The sequence below is a fragment of the Eleutherodactylus coqui genome, chromosome 4, assembly GCF_035609145.1.
Source record: "Eleutherodactylus coqui strain aEleCoq1 chromosome 4, aEleCoq1.hap1, whole genome shotgun sequence".
Taxonomy (NCBI): Eukaryota; Metazoa; Chordata; class Amphibia; order Anura; family Eleutherodactylidae; genus Eleutherodactylus; species Eleutherodactylus coqui.
In genome coordinates, this window is record NC_089840.1 from 249,724,512 (window position 1) to 249,750,478 (window position 25,967).

The 25,967-nt window shown below is 47.0% G+C and overlaps 1 protein-coding gene across 1 annotated transcript in view; it reads right to left on the bottom strand.

Moving 5' to 3' along the window:
- Window positions 1-5,360: 5,360 nt before the first annotated feature.
- LOC136626198 (glutathione S-transferase omega-1-like) overlaps window positions 5,361-25,967 on the bottom strand; it is a 30,881-nt gene continuing 10,274 nt past the window's right edge. Inside the window, exons 3-7 of the mRNA XM_066601034.1 lie at window positions 21,359-21,467; window positions 20,745-20,967; window positions 19,827-19,928; window positions 16,610-16,716; window positions 5,361-5,629 (exon numbers count right to left, since the gene is read on the bottom strand). Coding sequence (XP_066457131.1) covers window positions 5,473-5,629; window positions 16,610-16,716; window positions 19,827-19,928; window positions 20,745-20,967; window positions 21,359-21,467 — 698 coding nt within the window. The 3' untranslated portion in view covers window positions 5,361-5,472. The remainder of the gene's footprint in view (window positions 5,630-16,609; window positions 16,717-19,826; window positions 19,929-20,744; window positions 20,968-21,358; window positions 21,468-25,967) is intronic.

A 25,967-nucleotide genomic window follows, 5' to 3' on the forward strand; every position in this document is an offset into this window, starting at 1 on the left:
CTCCAGGCTGATCAATTTGGCTATGTGCACGTTTAACGCTTGAGCGTCCACGTGTGTGGCGGCGTACTTGCGCTTGCGCTCAAACAGCTGCGCTAGCGACGGCTGGACACTGCGCTGAGAGACATTGCTGGATGGGGCCGAGGACAGCGGAGGTGAGCGTGTGGGTGCAGGCCGGGAGACGGTCGTGCCTGTGTCCTGAGAGGGGGGTTGGATCTCAGTGGCAGGTTGGGGCACAGGGGGAGAGGCAGTGGTGCAAACCGGAGGCGGTGAACGGCCTTTGTCCCACCTTGTGGGGTGCTTGGCCATCATATGCCTGCGCATGCTGGTGGTGGTGAGGCTGGTGGTGGTGGCTCCCCGGCTGATCTTGGCGCGACAAACCTTGCACACCACAGTTCGTCGGTCGTCTGCAGTCTCAGTGAAAAACTGCCACACCTTTGAGCACCTCGGCCTCTGCAGGGTGGCATGGCGTGAGGGGGCGCTTTGGGAAACAGTTGGTGGATTATTTGGTCTGGCCCTGCCTCTACCCCTGGCCACCGCACTGCCTCTTCCAACCTGCCCTGCTGCTGCACTTGCCTCCCCCTCTGAAGACCTGTCCTCAGTAGGCTTAGCAAACCAGGTGGGGTCAGTCACCTCATCAACCAGCTGCTCTTCCTCCAAATCCTCTGTGCGCTCCTCCCTCGGACTTACTGAAATTACTACTACCTGACTGATAGACAACTGTGTCTCATCGTCATCGTCCTCCTCCCCAATGAAAGCTCTTGAGACAGTTGCCGGAAGTCCCCAGCCTCATCCCCCAGACCCCGGGAACTTTCGAAAGGTTGGGCATCGGTCACGACAAACTCCTCCGGTGGGAGAGGAACCATTGCTGCCCAATCTCGGCAGGGGCCCGAGAACAGTTCCTGGGAGTCTGCCTGCTCCTCAGAATGTCATTTTCATGGAGTGAGGAGGCTGGGAGGAAGGAGGAGCAGCAGCCAGAGGATTCAGAGTTGCAGCTGTGGACGGCATAGAAGACTGGGTGGTCGATAGATTGCTGGATGCACTTTCTGCCATCCACGACAGGACCTGCTCACACTGCTCAGTTTCTAATAAAGGTCTACTGCGTGGACCCATTAATTGTGAGATGAATCTGGGGACGCCAGAAACATGCCTCTCTCCTAATCCCGCAGCAGTCGGCTGCGATACACCTGGACCAGGAGCTCGGCCTGTGCCCACACCCTGACTTGGGCCTCCGCGTCCTCGCCCGCATCCACGTCCTCTAGGCCTACCCCTACCCCTCAGCATGGTGTATTACGAGTAGAGCAGAAACTGAACGCTGTAATTAAATGTGCCGCTTATTGGCCTGTGGTTGGAGGCTGACTTCGCTTACGGAACGCACAGCAGAGCCAGGAAACAATTATGCGCAAGCCTGTAGTCAGACCTAGGTGCGTATGACTGAGCTGCTAGAATTCACAGGGCAGAACCAGTCAAGTGGCCAAAGGCCAGTGGTAGGCCTTAAGTATTTTGCTTCAATTTTTTAAAATGGTGAGGTGAAAAACCAGACAGACACCGTATGCAGCGTATATATGTATACTCTTTCCCTCTGGCGGGATGACGGCGATCATGTAACAGACACAGCTGAGCCAGGAAACAATTATGCGCAAGGCTGGGTAATAATCAGCGACTACTACCCCCAGCACACACGCAGTAAACTGAAGATGGTCACAGGCAGCCAAATATAGTATTTTTTTACAATTTTTGGGAAACAGCCCACTGCCTGTGATATAGCCTGTATATGGATTTCCCTGTTGGAGGATGACTGTGGTTATTGAAAGCACAGTGCAGCCACAAAAAATTATGCGCAAGGCTGGGTATTAATGAGCGACTAGTACCCCCAGCACACACGCAGTAAACTGAAGACGGTCACAGGCAGGCCAAATATAGTATTTTTTTACAATTTTTTGGAAAAAGCCCACTGCCTGTGATATAGACTGTATATGGATTTCCCTGTTGGAGGATTACTGTGGTTATTGAAGGCACAGTGCAGCCAGAAAAAATTATGCGCAAGGCTGCAGTAACACCTAGCTGGGTAGTAGTTAGCGACTACTACTACCCCCAGCAGACACGCAGTAAACTGAACACGGTCACAGGCAGCCCAAAGATTTTTTTTTACAATTTTTTGGAAAAAGCCCACTGCCTATATAGACAGTATATCTCTTTCCCTGTACCACTGTCCCTGCCTCACCAGTACTGCCCCTATACTCAGTAAAATGACTGCAGACTGAGGACGCTATGGTCTGCACGCCCGATATACCAAAAAAAAAATTTGTGCAAAACTGCTAAAAGCAGCCTCAACAGTACTGCACACGGTCAGATGTGGCCCTAAGAAGGACCGTTGGGGTTCTTGAAGACTAAAATAACACCTAACACTCTCCCTATAGCAGCTACAGCAAGACGGCACTTTCCCTGATCTCTCTCAGCGTGCATCTGTGGCGAGCCGCGGGCGGCCCCAGTTTATATGCTCGGGTGGCACCCGATCTCCCCAGCCACTCACTGCAGGGGGGTGGGATAGGGCTGGAATGTCACAGGAGGAAGTTGTAATGCCTTCCCTGTGTTTCTATTGGCCAGAAAAGCGAGCAAATTTCTCAGGGAAGGAAATGTAATGGAGTCGAGCACCGCGTGATGCTCGTCTCGAGTAACTAGCATCTCGAACACCCTAATACTCGAACGAGTATCAAGCTCAGACAAGTACGCTCGCTCATCTCTAGTTATGACTTTTGAAAAATGGAGATGAAAATCCACCAAAAACCATTGCGTCCTTTAGCCCAAAATAGGCCATGTCCTTAAGGGGTTAAGCTCGGGGACTCGAGAATACAAAAGCAGATAGCCCCTTTACACTGATATTCTCCAACCTAGCATTCCCACCAGGTAACGGCCAACAATGTTTTCTGGGCTGGGAGGCTCGAGAGGATCCTCGGGTTCATCATATCCTTGGTGGCTCCTTAGTGCCTTTCTTTCAAGAATTGAGATCAAAGTTTGGTCAACTGAATCTCTCCTGGTTGGAGTTTTACCAACTACACTCTTTCCTTACCACTCAAGGCCATAGAAACAGTTTTGGAACAGCCCTCACACCATTCGAAAGCCTATTTTCCAAGGAGTCCCCTTCAACACATGCGGTATCCCTGATATACAGCCTGTTTATCCAAGATACCTACGCTATGCATCCTAGTTTCAAACAGGCTTGGGAGCAGGAAATGAGAGTCATGATTTCAGAGAACAATTGTCAGAAGGCATTTATCTTTACACATAAACTACCTATAAGCCTGTGCTGCACAAGAAAAAAATTACAAAATCCTAACAAGATTGCATAGATATCATGTCCACCCCAATGCTATATTCCCTTGTGATAATTGAAAGAGCAGTAAATTCTAAGGTGTATCGCCGTGGTTTTTTTAAACCTGCCATAGGATTCTATGGCAGCTTTCTGCGTAAGAAGCAGAGAGATAAGGCAGGACCTATCTTTTCTTGCACACAAATTCTTGCGTGAAGTCAATTCGGTTTGCTTTGTCACATTTTATGGGCGTTAGATTCAAGTGTGCAAAAACCTGTGCAAACATGTTCATCTGTTAAAGCCCTGAAGAGACGTTGGGTGATGTGTAGTACCCCAGAGTTGGGTACTACTGCACTTCTGTGGTTATACAAAAGGTTTAATTCATGTTGGTTGTTACGCAATATAAAGTTAGTGTTTTCATGTTATTATGATGTTTCATACCTCACTGTTTAGTATTAGCTGGCAATTTCCTCCAGTCCCTTAGTGAGTACAGGTCAACTAACAGCAACCGGGCTTTTGGTTAGCCAGGTTTAGCAAGAAGAGAGGGCCTGGGATTGGCAGCTTAGATCCCCTTTACAGGTTGAGCTAGTGTGGCAGTATAAAAGTGAGGAGTGGGTGGAGGTAAGTCAGTCTAGCCAGCTCTGTGGAGACTGAAGGAGACCGGGGAGAAGGTGAAAGCCTTTGCCAAGTCCTCGCAGAGCAGCCAGTGCGGTGGGAAGAAAATAGCATCTCAAGTGTGAGTACTCAAGGGCAAGAGCTGTTAGAAGAGAGCAGCAAAGGGAAAAGGGAGAATAGGAGAAACTAAGGAAAAGAAAGGAACTAAGTTACCCAGACATAGGCACAACCAGGGAGAGAAGCTAGAAGGAAAAACAAAGCGCACAAATGTAGTTGTCTTGTACCAAATCCTGGAGGAAAATGCAGAAGCGATTAATGCCTGCAAATGTAGCTGTTTATTTCAAAGTCATCTCATGTGAACTGTTTGAAGTACATAAATCTGAACTCCCATCTGTTCTGGAAGATAAAGCTATTTTTTTGTTTACTTTGCAACCCGAGTCCTGCAGTCCCTTTCCACCAACCTAACACCTGCACTGAGGTACCACACTACATGCTCCAGTGGCACAGAGGTTCTACCCGTTTTATATTTTTTTCTCCAATTTTTACAATTATTATTTTTATTTGCAACAGATCCCTACCTGTATACGGGCTGGCGTTATGACAAAACAACATCTTTCCCCACCCGACTCCGGGCATAGCGCCCCACTGGGGTATCCCCACCCTACCCTGCAATGCTGAGCCAGGCTGCGTTTTTTTATTTGAAAAGAGCAGCCGTGCCACTGTTACTGCTACCATTTTGCTGCCCTCCTCCTCGATCTGGCCTGCTACAGATGCATGAAAACGATGACTCAAAGCACAAAAGTACATCAACTAAATAATGGCTCAAAAAGATGATTTGTATCCTGGGATGGCCAAGTCAGAGTCCTGACTTTATCGTTTGGGCTTGTTCACATGGGCGTAAGCGCATTTCAATTATGTAAATATGCTGCGTGTTTGCGTGGCCCAAATGCACTTTAGGGCTCCTTCACATAGGTGTATTTTTCATCAATATTTTGTAAGCCAAAACCAGAAGTGGAAATTAAAGAGAGAAAGTATAATGGAAAGATTTGCATTTCTTCCGTATTTTGGAGCCTATCCTGGTTTTGGCTCCAAGATATTTTAGAGAGGGGTCTTTTAGGTAAATTTTAAGTTCATCGACACAACACATAAAATGTCCCCTGCATACAATTTGCTTCACAGATTTTATAATCCTTATCCCCAATTTCAGATTTTTTTTATCATTGTGATAAACATTTCTTTAAGGATTGTGTTCCCATCTTGTAATAGTAATTGAGCTAAAAGGTGAAGATCTGTTAGGCCAAAAAGGAATCCTTTTTTTGCAGTTCTGTATTTATGGAGAATTGAGAATGTTAGGTCTGTACTTGCAGATATTCAAAAAACTGTTTTTTTGTTGAGTTTATGCCATTTTCTTAAGGAAAGATTCAACAGAAGATTTTGAAGAGAAGGAAACTTTTTATTTCCTGTAAAAGCTTTTTTTTCAATCACAGTCTTAAAGGCTTTAAGGAACAGACAACGGCATTGAAACTGAGATCATACAGTTATTGATGAGTTTAGTCAAGGCCATAATCAGCCGCATCTATACTGTCCTGAAAATATAGTGGGACAAAGCCCGAATACACATCTGGCTCAATAAAGGTCTCTTTTACAGCTGGGTCCTGCAGCATAAGTTTGATCCAAGCTCTGATACGTGGCATCTTCTCCAAGTACCTAAATAAGTAAAGAAAAATTAGTGTGCATGTATTCATGCCCATATAAGACCCAAAATCATCTACTGCATCATTGTCATCTGAATAATAATGCAGTAAGCAAGAGGACGCCCTCTATGTCTAGAGGAAAGAACGTTTCATCACCAACATAGAAGGGGGTTCTTTACTGTTAGAGCAGTGAGACTGTGGAACGCTCTGCCTGAGGACGTGGTGATGTGGGGGAGGGAACGATAGAAGAGTTTAAGAGGATAAGAGGGGACTAGACGTCTTTTTGGAGTGCTAGGATATTACAGGATATAGACATTAAATAACTAGTGGGGTTGTTGATCCGGGTCTTGGAGTCAGCTAGGTACTTTCAAATGTTGATCCAGGGATTATTTCGACTGCCATTTTGGAGTCGGGAAGGAATTTTTCCCCCCAAATGGGCTAATGTGGCTTCTGCCTCATTGAGGTTTTCTTCCTTCCTCTGGATCAACAAAGGGGAGGTGGAAATACTAGTCAATAAATTCCCTTAAATTACTAAATTTTGCTTATTGCCCAATAGCAGCAGGTTAATTTATACATTGAATGGGCACTTTATTAGAGCCCCAGGCCCCATCATGATTGGATTTCCTTTGTATGGAAATTAGAGCTGTAACCCCAGAGTGTAGCATAAAAACAAGATAGCAATATTTTCCATGGATCCATTTAAGTGTGAATGCACATTAGACTGGGAAAACCAAGCGAACTGACTATCTTTGAATGAAGTCTGGTCATCAGTGCTACACTAGCTGGGGCAGAAATTCACAGCCAAACTTGTGGGATTTTATCATGTAACAGTGTGTAAAGTATACTGAGAATGGTATGCTCATGAAAAAACACCAATCTATATCCAATTTCGGTCCCGAAAAGGCCACCAGCACCTCAGGAATATTGCTAAAATCTGACCGTTCCTGACCACGGACATGCTAAAGACACTCGTTGTCGCCCTCATCCATTCCCGACTTGACTACTGCAATGCGCTGCTCATTAGCCTTCCTCGCACAAGATTCTCCCATTTCCAATCCATACTAAACGCGGCACTTAGACTCATCTTCCCATCAAGCCGCTTCTCAGACGCCTCTGCACTATGCGAGTAGCTGCATTGGCTGCCCATCCACTACAGAACTCAATTCAAACTCATCACCCTCACCCACAAAGCTCTCAATGGTGCCGCGCCACCGTACATCGCTTTCCTCCTGTCCATATATCACCCAGCCCGTGCGCTCCGCTCTGCTAACACGCTCAGACTAAACACCCCTCTAATACGAACCTCACATGCTCACCTCCAGGACTTGTCTAGAGCAGCATCAATCCTCTGGAGCGCCATACCCCAAAACATCCGGACAATCCCTGACGCACAGAACTTCACACACGCCTTAAAGATGCACCTCTTCACATAAGCATGCCAAACCTCCTGATCTAGCCCCAATCCCCATAATATGCCCACTGCCCCTCACTATGGCTTTCCAATTTTGCCTTTCATGTACACTTCCTGCCCCACATTTCCTGTACTACCCCCACCCCATTTGTGTCCCCAAATCTGTATGTCACATTGCTGTGTTCCCTCTTGCTCCACCGCCTGTCCCTGTACCTTCTGTATCACCCCCTTTGTCTCCAAATGGTTGAATACCACATGTAACTTTTGTAATTTCTGTCATTTTCATATAGTTTGCGTTCCCCAGGTGCCTTGAAGGCCCTGCAGAATAAGTTGGCGCTACACAAATAAAGATTATTATTATTTATATGTAAACCACACGTCAACAAAAGTGGTCAACGGAGGATGTCAAGAATTGTTCTGATGAACACACGGTGAACAGTCAAACAAATCACAGCCTGAAAACAGCACTACAGATCTAACTAACATGTCCAGGTCCTCCACTTGCTGATTCTTAGCACAGATGGGCTATAATAGCAGACAAGCAGTTAGAGTGCCACTGATGTTTAATAGAGATGAGCGAACACCAAAATGTTCGGGTGTTCGTTATTCGGAACGAACTTCCCGCGATGCTCGAGGGTTCGTTTCGAACAACGAACCCCATTGAAGTCAATGGGCGACCCGAGCATTTTTGTATTTCGCCGATGCTCGCTAAGGTTTTCATGTGTGAAAATCTGGGCAATTCAAGAAAGTGATGGGAATGACACAGAAACGGATAGGGCAGGCGAGGGGCTACATGTTGGGCTGCATCTCAAGTTCACAGGTCCCACTATTAAGCCACAATACCGGCAAGAGTGGGCCCCCCCCCCCCTCCCAACAACTTTTACTTCTGAAAAGCCCTCATTAGCATGGCATACCTTTGCTAAGCACCACACTAGCTACAACAAAGCACAATCACTGCCTGGATGACACTCCGCTGCCACTTCTCCTGGGTTACATGCTGACCAACCGCCCCCCCTCCCCCCCACAGCGCACACCAAAGTGTCCCTGCGCAGCCTTCAGCTGCCCTCATGCCACACCACCCTCATGTCTATTTAGAAGTGCGTCAGCCATGAGGAGGAACCGCAGGCACACACTGCAGAGGGTTGGCACGGCTAGGCAGCGACCCTCTTTAAAAGTGGCGGGGCGATAGCCCACAATGCTGTACAGAAGCAATGAGAAATAGAATCCTGTGCCACCGCCATCAGGAGCTGCACACGTAGGCATAGCAATGGGGAACCTATGTGCCACACACTATTCATTCTGTCAAGGTGTCTGCATGCCCCAGTCAGACCGGGCTTTTTAATTCATAGACACAGGCAGGTACAATTCCCTATTGTGAAGTCCCTGTGGACCGACAGCATGGGTGGGTGCCAGGAAGCCACCGGCGGTACATAGAAATATCCCATTGCATTGCCCAACACAGCTGAGGTAGTAATGTCGTGCGTAATACAGGTGGGCTTCGGCCCACATTGCATGCCCCAGTCAGACTGGGGTTCTTTACAAGTGTACAGATGTGTTAAAAACTCCGTGTGCACCTACAGCATGGGTGGCTCCCTGGAACCCACCGGCGGTACACAAAAATATCCCATTGCATTGCCCAACACAGCTGAGGTAGTAATGTCGTGCATAATGCAGGTGGGCATCGGCCCACACTGCATGCCCCAGTCAGACTGGTGTTCTTTAGAAGTGGACACATGTAGGTTAAACTCCCTGTGGACCCACTGCCTGGGTGGGTGCCAGGAAGCCACCGGCGGTACATAGAAATATCCCATTGCATTGCCCAACACAGCTGAGGTAGTAATGTCGTGCGTAATACAGGTGGGCTTCGGCCCACACTGCATGCCCCAGTCAGACTGGGGTTCTTTAGAAGTGTACAGATGTATTAAAAACTCCGTGTGCACCGACAGCATGGGTGGCTCCCTGGAACCCACCGGCGGTACATAAAAATATCCCATTGCATTGCCCAACACAGCTGAGGTAGTAATGTTGTGCTTAACCCTTTCCAATCCAATTTGTATATGGTTTTCCTAGGGGGCTTACTCTTTTTCTGCCGTTATACAACGGCGCTATATGCTGGCTAAAGCCAGTACTGCATGAGCTGACACGTAGGATAGGCTCCGACAGCAGAGAGGCTGGCAATATACAGTAAGAGAACCCCGACGGACGTCTACCAACAACGGAGCTGTACAGCCTTAAACCCTAATGTCTTCACAGGTCACACAGTGGACTGGAAAGGGTTAATGCAGGTGGGTTTCGGCCCACACTGCATGCCCCAGTCAGACTGGGTTTCTTTATAAGTGGAAACAGATGCATTTATAATTCCCTGTGGACCCACAGCATGGGTGGGTGCCAGGAAGCCACCGGCGGTACATAGAAATATCCCATTGCATTGCCCAACACAGCTGAGGTAGTAATGTCGTGCATAATGCAGGTGGGCTTCGGCCCACACTGCATGCCCCAGTCAGACTGGGGTTCTTTACAAGTGGACAGATGTATTAAAAACTCTGTGTGCACCTACAGCATGGGTGGCTCCCTGGAACCCACCGGCGGTACATAAAAATATCCCATTGCATTGCCCAACACAGCGGATGTAACGTCAGCTGTAATGCAGGTGGGCTAAAAATTAATTTGATTGCACTGTAGGCGAGGGCCCACAAAAATTGCTGTATCAACAGTACTAATGTACATCCCAAAAATTGGCCATGGCCAGCCAAGAGGGCAGGTGAAACCCATTAATCGCTTTGGATAATGTGGCTTAAGTGGTAACTAGGCCTGGAGGCAGCCCAGTGTAACGAAAAATTGGTTCAAGTTAAAGTTCCAACGCTTTTAAGCGCATTGAAACTTATAAAAATTGTTCAGAAAAATTATTTGAGTGAGCCTTGTGGCCCTAAGAAAAATTGCCCGTTCAGCGTGATTACGTGAGGTTTCAGGAGGAGGAGCAGGAGGAGGAGGAGGAATATTAGACACAGATTGATGAAGCAGAAATGTCCCCGTTTTGGATGGTGAGAGAGAACGTAGCTTCCATCCGCGGGTGCAGCCTACGTATTGCTTACGTATCGCTGCTGTCCGCTGGTGGAGAACAGAAGTCTGGCGAAATCCAGGCTTTGTTCATCTTGATGAGTGTTAGCCTGTCGGCACTGTCGGTTGACAAGCGGCTACGCTTATCTGTGATGATTCCCCCAGCCGCACTAAACACCCTCTCCGACAAGACGCTAGCCGCAGGACAAGCAAGCACCTCCAGGGCATACAGCGCTAGTTCAGGCCACGTGTCCAGCTTCGACGCCCAGTAGTTGTAGGGGGCAGAGGCGTCACCAAGGATGGTCGTGCGATCCGCTACGTACTCCCTCACCATCCTTTTACAGTGCTCCCGCCGACTCAGCCGTGACTGGGGAGCGGTGACACAGTCTTGGTGGGGAGCCATAAAGCTGGCCAGGCCCTTAAAGACTGTTGCACTGCCTGGGATGTACATGCTGCTCGATCTACGCACATCCCCTGCTACCTTGCCCTCGGTACTGCGCCTTCTGCCACTAGCGCTGTCGGCTGGGAATTTTACCATCAGCTTGTCCGCAAGGGTCCTGTGGTATAGCAACACTCTCGAACCCCTTTCCTCTTCGGGAATCAGAGTGGGCAGGTTCTCCTTATACCGTGGATCGAGCAGTGTGTACACCCAGTAATCCGTCGTGGCCAGAATGCGTGCAACGCGAGGGTCACGAGAAAGGCATCCTAACATGAAGTCAGCCATGTGTGCCAGGGTACCTGTACGCAACACATGGCTGTCTTCACTAGGAAGATCACTTTCAGGATCCTCCTTCTCCTCCTCCTCCTCCTCAGGCCATACACGCTGAAAGGATGACAGGCAATCAGCCGGTGTACCGTCAGCAGCGGCCCAAGCTGTCTCTTCCCCCTCCTCCTCATCCTCCTCATGCTCCTCCTCCTGTACGCGCTGAGAAATAGACAGGAGGGTGCCCTGACTATCCAGCGGCATACTGTCTTCCCCCGCCCCCGTTTCCGAGCGCAAAGCAGCTGCCTTTATGGTTTGCAGGGAATTTCTCAAGATGCATAGCAGAGGAATGGTGACGCTAATGATTGTAGCATCGCCGCTCACCACCTGGGTAGACTCCTCAAAATTACCAAGGACATGGCAGATGTCTGCCAACCAGGCCCACTCTTCTGAAAGGAATTGAGGAGGCTGACTCCCACTGCGCCGCCCATGTTGGAGTTGGTATTCGACTATAGCTCTACGTTGTTCATAGAGCCTGGCCAACATGTGGAGCGTAGAGTTCCACCGTGTGGGCACGTCGCACAGCAGTCGGTGCACTGGCAGCTTAAAGTGATGTTGCAGGGTGCGCAGGGTGGCAGCGTCCGTGTGGGACTTGCGAAAATGTGCGCAGAGCCGGCGCGCCTTTACGAGCAGGTCTGACAAGCGTGGGTAGCTTTTCAGAAACCGCTGAACCACCAAATTAAAGACGTGGGCCAGGCATGGCACGTGCGTGAGGCTGCCGAGCTGCAGAGCCGCCACCAGGTTACGGCCGTTGTCACACACGACCATGCCCGGTTGGAGGCTCAGCGGCGCAAGCCAGCGGTCGGTCTGCTGTGTCAGACCCTGCAGCAGTTCGTGGGCCGTGTGCCTCTTATCGCCTAAGCTGAGTAGTTTCAGCACGGCCTGCTGACACTTGCCCACCGCTGTGCTGCCACACCGCGCGACACCGACTGCTGGCGACATGCTGCTGCTAACACATCTTGATTGCGAGACAGAGGAGGAGGAGGAGGAGGAGGAGGGTGCTTTAGTGGAGGAAGCATACACCACCGCAGATACCACCACCGAGCTGGGGCCCGCAATTCTGGGGGTGGGTAGGACATGAGCGGTCCCAGGCTCTGACTCTGTCCCAGCCTCCACTAAATTCACCCAATGTGCCGTCAGGGAGATGTAGTGGCCCTGCCCGCCTGTGCTTGTCCACGTGTCCGTAGTTAAGTGGACCGTGGCAGTAACCGCGTTGGTGAGGGCGCGTACAATGTTGCGGGAGACGTGGTCGTGCAGGGCTGGGACGGCACATCGGGAAAAGTAGTGGCGACTGGGAACTGAGTAGCGCGGGGCCGCCGCCTCCATGATACTTTTGAAGGACTCCGTTTCCACAACCCTATACGGCAGCATCTCAAGGCTGATGAATTTTGCTATGCGGACGGTTAACGTTTGAGCGTGCGGGTGCGTGGCAGCGTACTTGCGCTTGCGCTCCAACAGTTGCGCAAGCGACGGCTGGACGGTGCGCTGAACTACACTGCTGGATGGGGCCGAGGACAGCGGAGGTGAGGGTGTGGGTGCAGGCCAGGAGACGGTAGTGCCTGTGTCCTGAGAGGGGGGTTGCATCTCAGTGGCAGGTTGGGGCACAGGGGGAGAGGCAGGGGTGCAAACCGGAGGCGCTGAACGGCCTTCGTCCCACCTTGCGGGGTGCTTGGCCATCATATGTCTGCGCATGGTGGTGGTGGTGAGGCTGTTGATGTTGGCTCCCCGGCTGAGCTTTGCGCGACAAAGGTTGCACACCACTGTTCGTCGGTCGTCAGGCGTCTCTGTGAAAAACTGCCAGACCTTAGAGCACCTCGGCCTCTGCAGGGTGGCATGGCGCGAGGGGGCGCTTTGGGAAACACTTGGTGGATTATTCGGTCTGGCCCTGCCTCTACCCCTGGCCACCGCACTGCCTCTTGCAACCTGCCCTGCTGATGCCCTTGACTCCCCCTCTGAAGACCTGTCCTCCTGAGTAAGCGTTGCACACCAGGTGGGGTCAGTCACCTCATCGTCCTGCTGCTCTTCCTCCGAATCCTCTGTGCGCTGCTCCCTCGGACTTACTGCCCTTACTACTACCTCACTGCAAGACAACTGTGTCTGATCGTCATCGTCCTCCTCACCCACAGAAAGTTGTTGAGACAGTTGGCGGAAGTCCCCAGCCTCTTCCCCCGGACCCCGGGAACTTTCGAATGGTTGGGCATCAGTGACGATAAACTCCTCTGGTGGGAGAGGAACCGCTGCTGCCCAATCTAAGCAGGGGCCCGAGAACAGTTCCTGGGAGTGTTCCCGCTCCTGAGCAGGTGTTATTGTAGTGGAGTGAGGAGGCTGGGAGGAAGGAGGAGCAGCAGACAGAGGATTCGGATTGGCAGCAGTGGACGGCGCAGAACTGCGGGTAGACGATAGGTTGCTCGAAGCACTTTCTGCCATCCAGGACAGGACCTGCTCACACTGCTCATTTTCTAATAACCGTCTCCCGCGTGGACCCATTAATTGGGCGATGAATGTGGGGACACCAGAAACGTGCCTCTCTCCTAATCGCGCAGCAGTCGGCTGCGACACACCTGGATCAGGAGCTTGGCCTGTGCCCACACCCTGACTTGGCCCTCCGCGTCCTCGGCCGCGTCCACGTCCTCTAGGCCTACCCCTACCCCTCAGCATGCTGTATTACCAGTGATTTGATTTCACAGGCAGCTAATAAATTGGCGCAAGACTGCAGGCCAAATATAATTTTTTCCCTTTTTTGAAAACGAAAGGCCCCACTGCCTCTAGTGAATGAATAATCTAAGTTTAATAACTGTGCTGTTTTCCTGCTAATGTGTCACAGAACGTGAGGGTAGCAGAGTTATTAACTGTGGCAGAGCAGGTATTTTTTTTCCCAATTAAGGAAAGCAAATGGCGAAGCCAGGAGTAAAACGTAGCTGGGTGCGTATGATTTTTACAGGTTGCACACGCAGCCGACACGTGTCCACCGGCGTTAGGACGGACAGAGGCAGGACAAATAGAATTATTTTCCGTTTTTTTGCACCAAAAGGCAGCACTGCGTATATTCTATGAACATGAGAAGTTTAATAACTGTGCTGTTTTCCTGCTAATGTGTCACAGAACGTGAGGGTTGCAGAGTTATTAACTGTGGCAGAGCAGGTATTTTTTTTCCCAATTAAGGAAAGCAAATGGCGAAGCCAGGAGTAAAACGTAGCTGGGTGCGTATGATTTTTACAGGTTGCACACGCAGCCGACACGTGTCCACCGGCGTTAGTACGGACAGAGGCAGGACAAATAGAATTATTTTCCGTTTTTTTGCACCAACAGGCAGCACTGCGTATATTCTATGAACATGAGAAGTTCAATAACTGTGCTGTTTTCCTGCTAATGTGTCACAGAACGTGAGGGTAGCAGAGTTATTAACTGTGGCAGAGCAGGTATTTTTTTTCCCAATTAAGGAAAGCAAATGGCGAAGCCAGGAGTAAAACGTAGCTGGGTGCGTATGATTTTTACAGGTTGCACACGCAGCCGACACGTGTCCACCGGCGTTAGTACGGACAGAGGCAGGACAAATAGAATTATTTTCCGTTTTTTTGCACCAAAAGGCAGCACTGCGTATATTCTATGAACATGAGAAGTTCAATAACTGTGCTGTTTTCCTGCTAATGTGTCACAGAACGTGAGGGTAGCAGAGTTATTAACTGTGGCAGAGCAGGTATTTTTTTTCCCAATTAAGGAAAGCAAATGGCGAAGCCAGGAGTAAAACGTAGCTGGGTGCGTATGATTTTTACAGGTTGCACACGCAGCCGACATGTGTCCACCGGTGTTAGGACGGACAGAGGCAGGACAAATAGAATTATTTTCCATTTTTTTGCACCAAAAGGCAGCACTGCGTATATTCTATGAACATGAGAAGTTTAATAACTGTGCTGTTTTCCTGCTAATGTGTCACAGAACGTGAGGGTAGCAGAGTTATTAACTGTGGCAGAGCAGGTATTTTTTTTCCCAATTAAGGAAAGCAAATGGCGAAGCCAGGAGTAAAACGTAGCTGGGTGCGTATGATTTTTACAGGTTGCACACGCAGCCGACACGTGTCCACCGGCGTTAGTACGGACAGAGGCAGGACAAATAGAATTATTTTCCGTTTTTTTGCACCAAAAGGCAGCACTGCGTATATTCTATGAACATGAGAAGTTCAATAACTGTGCTGTTTTCCTGCTAATGTGTCACAGAACGTGAGGGTAGCAGAGTTATTAACTGTGGCAGAGCAGGTATTTTTTTTCCCAATTAAGGAAAGCAAATGGCGAAGCCAGGAGTAAAACGTAGCTGGGTGCGTATGATTTTTACAGGTTGCACACGCAGCCGACATGTGTCCACCGGTGTTAGGACGGACAGAGGCAGGACAAATAGAATTATTTTCCGTTTTTTTGCACCAAAAGGCAGCACTGCGTATATTCTATGAACATGAGAAGTTTAATAACTGTGCTGTTTTCCTGCTAATGTGTCACAGAACGTGAGGGTAGCAGAGTTATTAACTGTGGCAGAGCAGGTATTTTTTTTCCCAATTAAGGAAAGCAAATGGCGAAGCCAGGAGTAAAACGTAGCTGGGTGCGTATGATTTTTACAGGTTGCACACGCAGCCGACACGTGTCCACCGGCGTTAGGACGGACAGAGGCAGGACAAATAGAATTATTTTCACTTGTTTTACAAGCAAAAGGCAGCACTGCGTATATTCAATGAATAATAACTGTGTTGTGGCCCTGCCTATACAATTCTTTCCCTGCAGTATCAATGGAGGGTGGAATGCTCTGCAGAGGCGATTTTGAGAAGCAAAAAAAAATGCAGCACAGCTAACAGCAGCCTGGACAGTACTGCACACGGATAAATATGGCCCTAGAAAGGACCGTTGAGGTTCTTGAAGGCTACACTCACTCCTAACACTCTCCCTGCCTATGCAGCACTTCTGTCCCTAATGCCGGGTGCAACGCTCTGCAGAGCCGATTTTGAGAAAAAAAAAATGGCACTGCTAACAGCAGCCAACACACAGCTATCAGTGGCCCTAATAAGGACCTTTGGGGGGTCTTGAAGCCTACACTAACTACCAATTCTTTCCCTACAGCAGCTCCGGTACAAACAGCACTGTCCCTCACTAACTCACAGGGCATCTGAGGCGAACCGCGGGAGGGGCCGACTTTTATGTTCGGGTGACACCTGATCTTCCCAGCCACTCACAGCAGGGGGGTGGTATAGGGCTTGAACGTCACAGGGGGAAGTTGTAATGCCTTCCCTGTCTTTCAATTGGCCAAAAAAAGCGCGCTAACGTCTCAGGGAAGGAAGTGAAAGTAACCAGAACACCGCATGGTGTTCGTTACGAATAACGAACATCCCGAACACCCTAATATTCGCACGAATATCAAGCTCGGAAGAACACGTTCGCTCATCTCTAATGTTTAAGCGAAAGAGAAAGATGAGACTCTGCCGGACAAAAGAAAGGAATCCAGATTTCTATTGCACCATACCGGGAAGGTCAAAATGTGTCAACAGAACAGGCTGTTGGAGGTGGAGTAATGGTGTAGGGAATGTTTTCTTGTGACACTCTGGAACCTCTGATACATTTGCATGGATGCCACAATGAATTGCTGCAGTTCTGAAGGCCAAGAACGGCCCAAAGCACTACTAGATGGGCATCTCTAACACAGTAGCCATTTAGTGTATTATGCCATAACAATACACAGGATGTGGTATAAATATCATAGCAAAGAGATATTCTAGCTCTTACTCTGTGACATCAGACATATGGAGCCGTTCAAACCAGGGCCACAACATGTAATCTATCATAGAAATGGATTTTCCTCCAAAGTAAGGGGTGTTCTTCTTGATCAGTTCCTGTAAATAGGAGTAAAAAGTTGGAAGAGAAATTGTTATAAAGTGAAAAGAAAATTGGTGTTGCAGATATAAAAAAATGAATACAATGCTTTAGAAATTCAATTCACATACGTGTCATGGCTTCTGTTTATAATGGATACCATGACAATGTTGCGGATCTATCGTATGACCACTCCCAACAATGCCCAATGGACACCAATGACTTACAGTGAGGTCTGTTGGGGTCCCACCATGGTTTTCGTCCAAGATACCTATAACTACCACCTTAAGACATTTTAGTGTCCACATTAGTGCCACTACACCCAGAACCCAACAGGTAATTGAACACCCACACCCGTAACACAAGATATGGATACAATTACAGAAAACAAACATGACATTGACAAGTTTGTATAAATTGTATTACTTTTCATTATATAGGGGGTCCCACTCACTGGAAGTCAAGAAAATCAGTTATAATAACTCCAAAACTAATGAACACCACATTTTAATGAAGTTTGGTCAAAACATACCTTACTCAATGAGAATCATAAGATGTTCATCAAGTGCTCCTTAACCCTACTGCCGCCATCCAAATGGGCGCAGTCACTGGCAATGGAAACAGAACAGCTAGTCTGGCTGTCTCGCTCAGCACACCATGCCATCCCGACAGCCATGTTTTACGTTAGTCGCGTAGTGAATGGGAGCCTGTGCTGTCCATGTCTCACTATACTGTGTAACAGCGTGTGTTCGTTGTGTGCAGCCACTTGAACAGCATCAATTAAAACCAGAAAATTGAATTTGCAAAGAAATCCAAAAACAGAAAACCACCAGCCTAGTTTTGTATTCAGAAATTGATATGGAAACTGATAACAGGAATGTTGTTGGAGATGGAGGTGATAGCACGCCAACAATGCTGCAAGAAGAGGCGCAGAACATTAAAAAGCAGATTGTTGGCTTCTCATAGAAAGTCTTTATACAGAGTGGCCCAGCAGAGCTCATCTTCACGCATAACGAGTGACTGTGGTGCATGAATTGAAATGAAAACAAACACCTTTTGTACTGCCATTGGTTTGAAGCATTTGGCACTGACAATCTGAATATTCTTGATGTCATGCGGTTTACAGCCAAGGAATGTTTCACTTAACCGGCTATGTAAACTCTCAATAAATGCGGATGCGGGCAGCTGAAAATCCTCATAAAATCCATGAGACCCGCTTCATCCCGAAAAATTGACCTTTAGAGTGTGAAATCACAGCAACACGTATTGGCCCGTTCTATTTTGACAGTACTGTGACCACTGCAGCGTATGTGAAGATTGTCTATGTGTTTGTAAATCAATCGGACAACGAGGAAATTACCACTGTCTACTTTCAACAGGATGGGGTGACCTGCCAGACCTCCAACGTGACCATGATTCAGATCTGAGCACTTTTGGTCATTGCAATCTCCTGATGTGACCTCATAAAACTATTTTTTTGAGGGGCCTCTGGAACAGAAAAGTTTCCTGGAATAAGCCACAAACTATTGGATGGATGCTCTTAAGGACAGAAATGTCCAAGGAGGTTGGGAAATATTGCAAAATGAGATTCTCAAAACACAATCGCTAACAATCCCTAAAAGAAGGAAGAATGAGAAACATTTAAAGAGACCAGGATGGATGAACACAAAAGTTACATACATGCTAAAAAGGAAGAAAAATCTGTTTAGCAAATGGAAAGAAGAATATAATGCGGTCTACAGAAACTGTAGGGCAAGTGTCAGAAAAACTAAAGCCAATATTGACCTGAGGCTTGCAACAGAGGCCAAAAGCAATAAAAAGGCTTTTGTGGTATGCCGAAAGCAAAGAAAAAGTCAAAGATGCTAAAGGATGTTTTCAGGATGAAAATGGAGAATTAGTTAAAAATGTTGACGAACTTTTAAATTCCTATTTCATGTATGTTTTCTCTTACAAAGTAAATGTATCATCAACTGATCTTCCCCGTGCTATTGGGGGAATAAAAGATTGCAGGCTATCAATAAGCAGAGAGATTGTGAGGGGGTACTCAGCTAACTTAGGCTTCTTTCACACGGGGAAACTACGTGCGCAAAAAACTCACGGCTATTAGAACCAATGGTTTCCTATGGAAATGTTCAGATGAAGATATTTTAGATGGCAAAAAACATCTGGACATACCCATAGGAAACCATTGGTGCTAATAGCCGCAAGTTTTTTTACACACGTGATTTTTGCACACGTAGGTCTCTGTGTGAATAAGCCCTCAAATGAATTCAAGTCTCCAGGTAGACATGAATTATATCCTAGGAAGTAAGCAGAGGTAATTGCTGAACCACTCACCATAATTTTTGAAAAATCCTGGAGAAAACGAGAAGTTCCAGAAAATTGAAAAGGGGCAAGTGTTGTCCCCATCTTCAAAAAAGGGAAGAAGGTGGATCCAGGAAACTACAGGCCTGTGAGCCTGACTTCCATAACAGGAAAGATCTTTGACCAAATTATTAAACAGCATATATGCAAATACTTGGATGAGAATCGAGTAATTAACCAGAGCCAGCATCGGTTTGTAACAAACAAGTCATGCCAGACTAATCTAATTTCCTTCAATGACAGAATTACTGACTGGGTTGATCAGGAAGATGCGGCAGATCTAGTATATCTTGACTTCAGCAAAGCATTTGACAAAGTATCTCATACCATTCTTATTGAAAAATGACAAAATTTGGGATTGACAAGGCAACTGTTAGGTGGATTCACAACTGGCTGAGTGATCGCACTCAAAGAATGGTCATAAATAGCTGCTCATCCAAGTGGAAGAATGTATCAAGTGGGGTACCACAAGGCTCTGTCCTGGGCCCAGTGTTGTGCAACATTTTTATAAGGCCTCTTTCACATGGGGCAACAGTGATATTGCCACGAGAAAAATCACAGCGATATCATAGCTGAGTTCTGTGCGATATCGCTGCGTTTTCTCGTGGCGATATTGCGATATTGTGTGACACAGGGAAAGTCTTGAAAGACAGGACTAATTTTTCAAGTGGAAACTTTTTCTTCTGTCCTACTTTTCAATGTAGTGCATAGATGGAACAGAAATTTTAAAGAAATCTCTAGCTTAACAATTATAACATTGAATTACCTCTTCAAGCTTTTTGAATTTCTCAAAAAAACTTTTCTTCAAGTCAGTGATATCTTCATTTTTATTCTTGGCGAAAAGAATCGTGTACAATACAGTTGTAATCTGAAGTAAAACATACAGTTATACTATGATTACACACATAAGAACAGTTTTAGTCTAAACAGTTAAACAGTATTTGGGCACCATTTTAGGCAACTTTATTGATAGAAACATATAGGTTACGTCATAAAATTAATGAAATACCGGTCAATTGGCCTTTATACACACTGAATGACCACTATATTATAGACATTCATTTAGTAGAGTGTGGGACTTCCTTTGGCCTTCAGAACCTCAGCAAATCATCAGGTCATCCATCCACAAGTATGATAGGACTCAGAATGCGTCAAGAAAACATTCCCCACACCATTACTCCACCTCCACAAGCTTGAATTATTGACATCTGACAGGAAGAGTTCATAGATTCATGCTGGTTTTGCCAAATTCTGACCCTCCCATCAGCATCCATATAGAAATCTTGATTAATCTAACCAGGTAATGTTTTTCCATTGCTTAATGATCCAATTTTTTATCTCTTTTGCACAATGGAATGTCTCCTGTTTGATTTTAAATGGCAGACTCTTTTAGTGACACAACTAAGAATGTCCAACAAAGTACCCCAAAGTTGTAGCCTTCTCCAACAATCTTTCTTTGAGCAATCTGAAGAAATGGCTAGTTAGGAGGTCGCTATGTTGTGCCTGAGACTGCATCAAGAAAGCCAAGTTCTAAGGACACTAGTGCTTAAAAATGATAGATGACCAAGTAGCCTGTGACCACCACTGTCAAAAAATACGCACTTTGCAGTTCCTGACACAAAAGTCTGACTGGTAAGTTTACCTAATATACTTCATACTCCCTCAAAATCTCCAAAGTTCTTACCGTATTGAAATGTTCCAAAAGCATCTTCTGTTGTGCTTTTTCATAGGGATCTTCCGGGGTCAGTTTATTCCCAGGATAGGCTTCATCCAGGTAATCACAGACTATTGGAGAGTCGTAGATAATTTTACCATCAGGGGTTTCTAAAGAAGGCACCAATCCCAAAGGATGTTTCTCAAATAGCCAGTCCGGCTTGTTCTTTAGGTTAATGTTGACGACTTCATGTCTGGACAGAAGAAGAGAAACAGTGGGTAAAGGAAAACCAATAATGCTTCTAAGGGGGTCACTGAGAGGGATGCAGAAGGAATAAAGAGAAGAAGATTGGTGCTGCTGGTTAAAAGGTGTCAAGGAGGCCAGAGACTATAGTTCAAAAGGCTTTGCCCGGCAACATGTTTCAATGCTGGACTGGCACCTTCCTCAGTCCAGTACCTAAGTAATGGGTCACCGTGAAGGCAGAATAGAATATACTAAAAAACTAAGACCCCATAAAACTTAGAAGTTTTAGTTTCTCCATCACTATTTTCTTGCACCTTGAGGTCACAGAGTATTGTAACAGCTTTACAGCAATTAGAAGAGTTGACTTGTAGTTTAGAACATTTACAAAATAAGGAGCCTACTTGATTTCTTTGAAAATCAAAACAAGCCGAGCTCTTTGGACATAAGGACAGAATCTCATGCCGTAAAGCCGAATTACACCATCTGGTACTGGTCCTGGATCAGCGCTGCCTGAAACAAAATATATTAATTTAGTATGCAGATAGCAGAAAAGTAGATCATTAAATAGGTCTATAAAAGGAGTCCAAGTGACAACTGCAGTTCTGCCCCAGAAATTTACACATAGCTGTTGATACTCCCAGTGGTGTAGCAAGTACAGGTGCTATCCGGTGCAGAATTTTTTTTGTCACCCCCTCCAACCCCCCTTCAATTTTGAATTTATTAAAAAAAAGGGAAAAAAAGATACTTACAGTCAGTTGCAAGTATAATTTTGCTGGCTTATTTAATTAAAATCGTGCTGCATACAGCTGTAAAACGAATTTCTATATATGATCTAGCCCCTTGGTGTACTCTTTCCAAACAGGACTCATTTCCCGCACTACACAAGCCCCGCTTTTTACTGCTATTAGCATGGCATCCTGAGCGCCCTGTTAACCGCGGTACGACGCTCCCATTGATTTTAATGGGGTTTCTCAGACTTGATCTCGAACGTGGTGTTTCTATCACCGCGACTTTTGATAGCTGTCTGTTCTGTTTTTCTATTTCCGTGTTTAACACATCTCACCCATCACAATGATGGGGTGCATTAAAAAGCACTGTCAAACTCTGTATCATACATTCAAAAATGCAGCTTGAAATTGCAGTAAATGCCACGATTTTGAGCAGTGTTTTCTGAACGCAGGTATGAGAGCAGCCTTAGGGTGCGGTCATGTTTTTTTTGTTGTACTTTTGAACCATAATTAAGAAAAACACATAATAAAAACTGCATGCTGTATTAAAAGACCAGAAATGATTTTTAAGAAACTGCACACTATTAAAAACCACAAGTGTTTTTTTATGCATTTTTTAATTGCATGTATAGTGTGCAATTATATACAGGGAGATGTTGAACTTATACGAGCCATAGATAGAAAGACAGATAGAGATAGATTCTTCAGCTTCCTCTCCAGCTTACACTGTCAGACGCACTGCATCAATCACATAGCCAGCAGTGCCTGTCACCCCCCCTCAGTGATAGCACCTGGGTTGGCCCGCACCTGCTGCAACCCCCTTCTTATGCCACTGGTCACTTCTTTTCATCTCCACCAAAAAATGCTTCTCCGTGTGAGGATAGCAGCAGGGTACGCAGATACGGCTGCCATACACAGTGTCAGGAGGCAGGAGCAGCAGGATCATGAGATCATCATCATCCTACTCCTCTCCACTTCGTGCCGTGCCTTGAGTCTGCCTCCCTCCTCCTCTTCTTCGCACTATTGGCTGCACCAATCACACGGACGGTAGTGTTAGTTTCCCCCCCTTAGTGATAGCACCTTGAGCAGCCCGCACCTGCCCCACCCCCCTTCCTATGCTACTGGTCACTCTCTTTCATTCCCACAAAAGAAATGCCAGTATTGTTATTTTTGAGATCTATAGATGGAAAAACCCATGGGCACACTTGAGAATGTTGCATTGATCTGCATACACAAAAGGGATGGTGCCTTTAACTACCCACCTACTAGTTATCACTCCATATCAGTCCAGCAACAAAGGATTCAAGTGATTATCTCACAAACAATCTCTTTAATATGAGAGACATCTGGGTCTGTTTTTCAAGAAACTCAAACAGGCTATGCAGGAGACTAGCTTTTTACAGTGGAAGTCTAGAACATTTAGGTTCTTACAATCGCAGAAAGCAGGTGAATAATTTAATAGGAGTTTTAGAAAATGTAATAAGAAAAGTTATTTGTAGTAAATGGTTTGACCTGGGGAATTAATCAATAGATCTATAGAGATGAGCGAGCAAGCTCGATAAGGTGAGTTACTCGAGCGAGCCTCGCTCATCTCAAGTAATTGCCTTCTCCTCTGAGCGTGCTCGTGGGGGGGGGGGCAGCGGGGAGCAGGGGAGAGAGTGAGAGAGATCTCTCTCCCCCCCCTCTACCCCTCGCCACCCGCCGCTCACCCCCGCTGCCCGCCCCCCCCTGAGCACGCTTGGAGGAGAAGGCAGTTACTCGAGATGAGCAAGGCTCGCTCGAGTAACTCGCCTTACCGAGTGCGCTCGCTCATCTCTATAGATCTACATTGAATGTTTACTTTATTATAGTCACTCTTCTAATAGCATAGAGCACATGTGTCGAATCCGGCCCGCTGCCTTGTGTTAGGTGGCCCGCTGCGTGCTGACGCCGCTCACCACTGAAGTGATTGCCAGCTGGGGTGCCGCAGCTCCTCGCTGGTAATCGCGCTATTACCGCTGTTCCCGGTACACACTCTGACGTCAGTGTGCAGCCAGGATCCTCCTCCCCATAGTCCCTTGCTCATCACTTCCGCAGGAGAGGATTCGGGGAGGAAGTGTGCTGGGGGCTCACACTGCAGATAAGTATAAGTTGAGGGTGGGGGGTTAATATTGGTGCTGGAAGGGGTTAAAATTACTGCTGCTGGGGGGGGTTAATTAATATTACTGCTGCTGGGGGGGAGGTTAATTAATATTACTGCTGCTGGGGGGGGTTAATATTACTGCTGCTGGGGGGGGGTTAATTAATATTAGTGCTGCTGGGGGGAGGCTAATTAATATTATTGCTGCTGGGGGGGGTTAATTAATATTACTGCTGCTGGGGGGGTTAATATTACTGCTGCTGGGGGGGTTAATATTACTGCTGCTGGGGGGGGGGTTAATATTACTGCTCCTGGGAAGGGGTTAATATTACTGCTCCTGGGGGGGTAATATTACTGCTCCGGGGAGGGTTAATATTACTGCTGCTGGGGTGGGGGTTAATATTACTGCTGCTGGGGGGGGTTAATATTACTGCTGCTGGGGGGGGGTTAATATTGATGCTGCTGGGGGGGTAATATTACTGCTGCTGGGGGGGTTAATATTACTGCTGCTGGGGATGATGTTGCTAAGGGGTTATTACTAGTGAGGGGGTATATATTACTGTGGGGGTTACTATTACTACTGGGGCCACTGTGGGGGTCGCTATTACTACTGGGGCCACTGTGGGATACCCTGTTACTACTGGGGCCAATGTGGGGTACCCTGTTACTACTGGGGCCACTGTGAGGGGGCCAATATTTTTACTGGGGCCACTATGAGAGTCACTATGACTACTGCGACCACTATAGGGGTCACTATTAAGGCTTGTTCACACGGGCATAATCGTATTTCGGTCGCACAAATACGCTCCGTATTTGCGCAATCGAAAATCGCTTATGCCTGCATATTTGGGCACGCAAAAAAGAACGCAGATGGGCCCACTGAGATGGTGCGCAAATATGCAGTGAATACACAAATTTCCTGCGCATTCACCACGTATTTGCGCGGCCCATTCACTTAAATGGCCTATTGGGGTGCGCAGGACGCAACAAAATAGGTCATGCTGTGTGATAATATACATCATGTGAATGAACTCACTGGAATCAATAGCTTCTATTCACTGTATATGATGTACACAAATACGCTGGTGTGAACAAGCCCTTACTATACTGTTTTACAATCGGCCCTTTGAAGGTCACCATAAGCCCGATGTGGCCCTCAGTAAAAATGAGTTTGACACCCCTGGCATAGAGGATCTTACATAGCCTTTAGAACTAGTTATATAATTGTAATAATCTGGTTGGGAGTTTTCAACTTAATTTTCCAAAAATAATCTTGAATTGGGACAACTCGATCCCGATTCTCATTAAAGTCAATGGCAGTAAAATTCATGTTCACTATTTTGGCCTCCAGAAGGTCCTCAATGCAGCTAAATGCTGTCAAATTGCATGAGAATACAGCCACATCTGGGGAACACTTGGCTCCTCCCAAAATTTTCTAAATAGTGTGCAAGGGTGTGTTATTCCAAATATTGCTCATCACTAGTCATTGCAAACAAAAGGCCCACATAGGATCTGCTGGAACAAAAATTACACCAAGGAAGACAGGAGGTGTGCTGCTTTCTTACAATAAATTTAATTTTTAGGCCGAGGTCAGACGAGCTTTTTTTTCACGCGTCTATGTGCACAAAAAAAAGCACATCTATTAGAACCATTGGTTTCCTATGATGTGTTCACATGTCCGTTTTTTTACAGGTGCAAAATACTCGCACCTGCAAAAGATAGGACATGCGTGCTGCGTGTAAAGAATCCCCGCAGGGAGTCCCCTCATCACTGCTGTCACAGTGTTCAGTGATGATGGGATTCTCTGCAGGGATAAAAGAATCCCCTGCCATAGCTATCATAGCTGTGGCATGGGACCGTGGTGCTATCCCATTGCTTTCAATGGGGCTGGGAGCGGATCGCTATTCCTAGCTGTAGCTGTGACAGCTGCAGCAGGAGATTCCTTGGATGTGAAACCCCTGGATGCTATCCCATCCAGGGGCTTCACCTTGTTGTCAATGGGGCCGACGGCAGCAGTGCCAGCCCCATTGAAAACATAGCGAGAAGATGCGCTTCTCTTCCAAAGCTGTGACAGCTGTGGCAGAGGAGCACAATGCCATCCCATTGCATTCAATGGGGCTGGCGCTACTGCTGCCCCATTGAAAGCAATGGGATGAAGGCAAC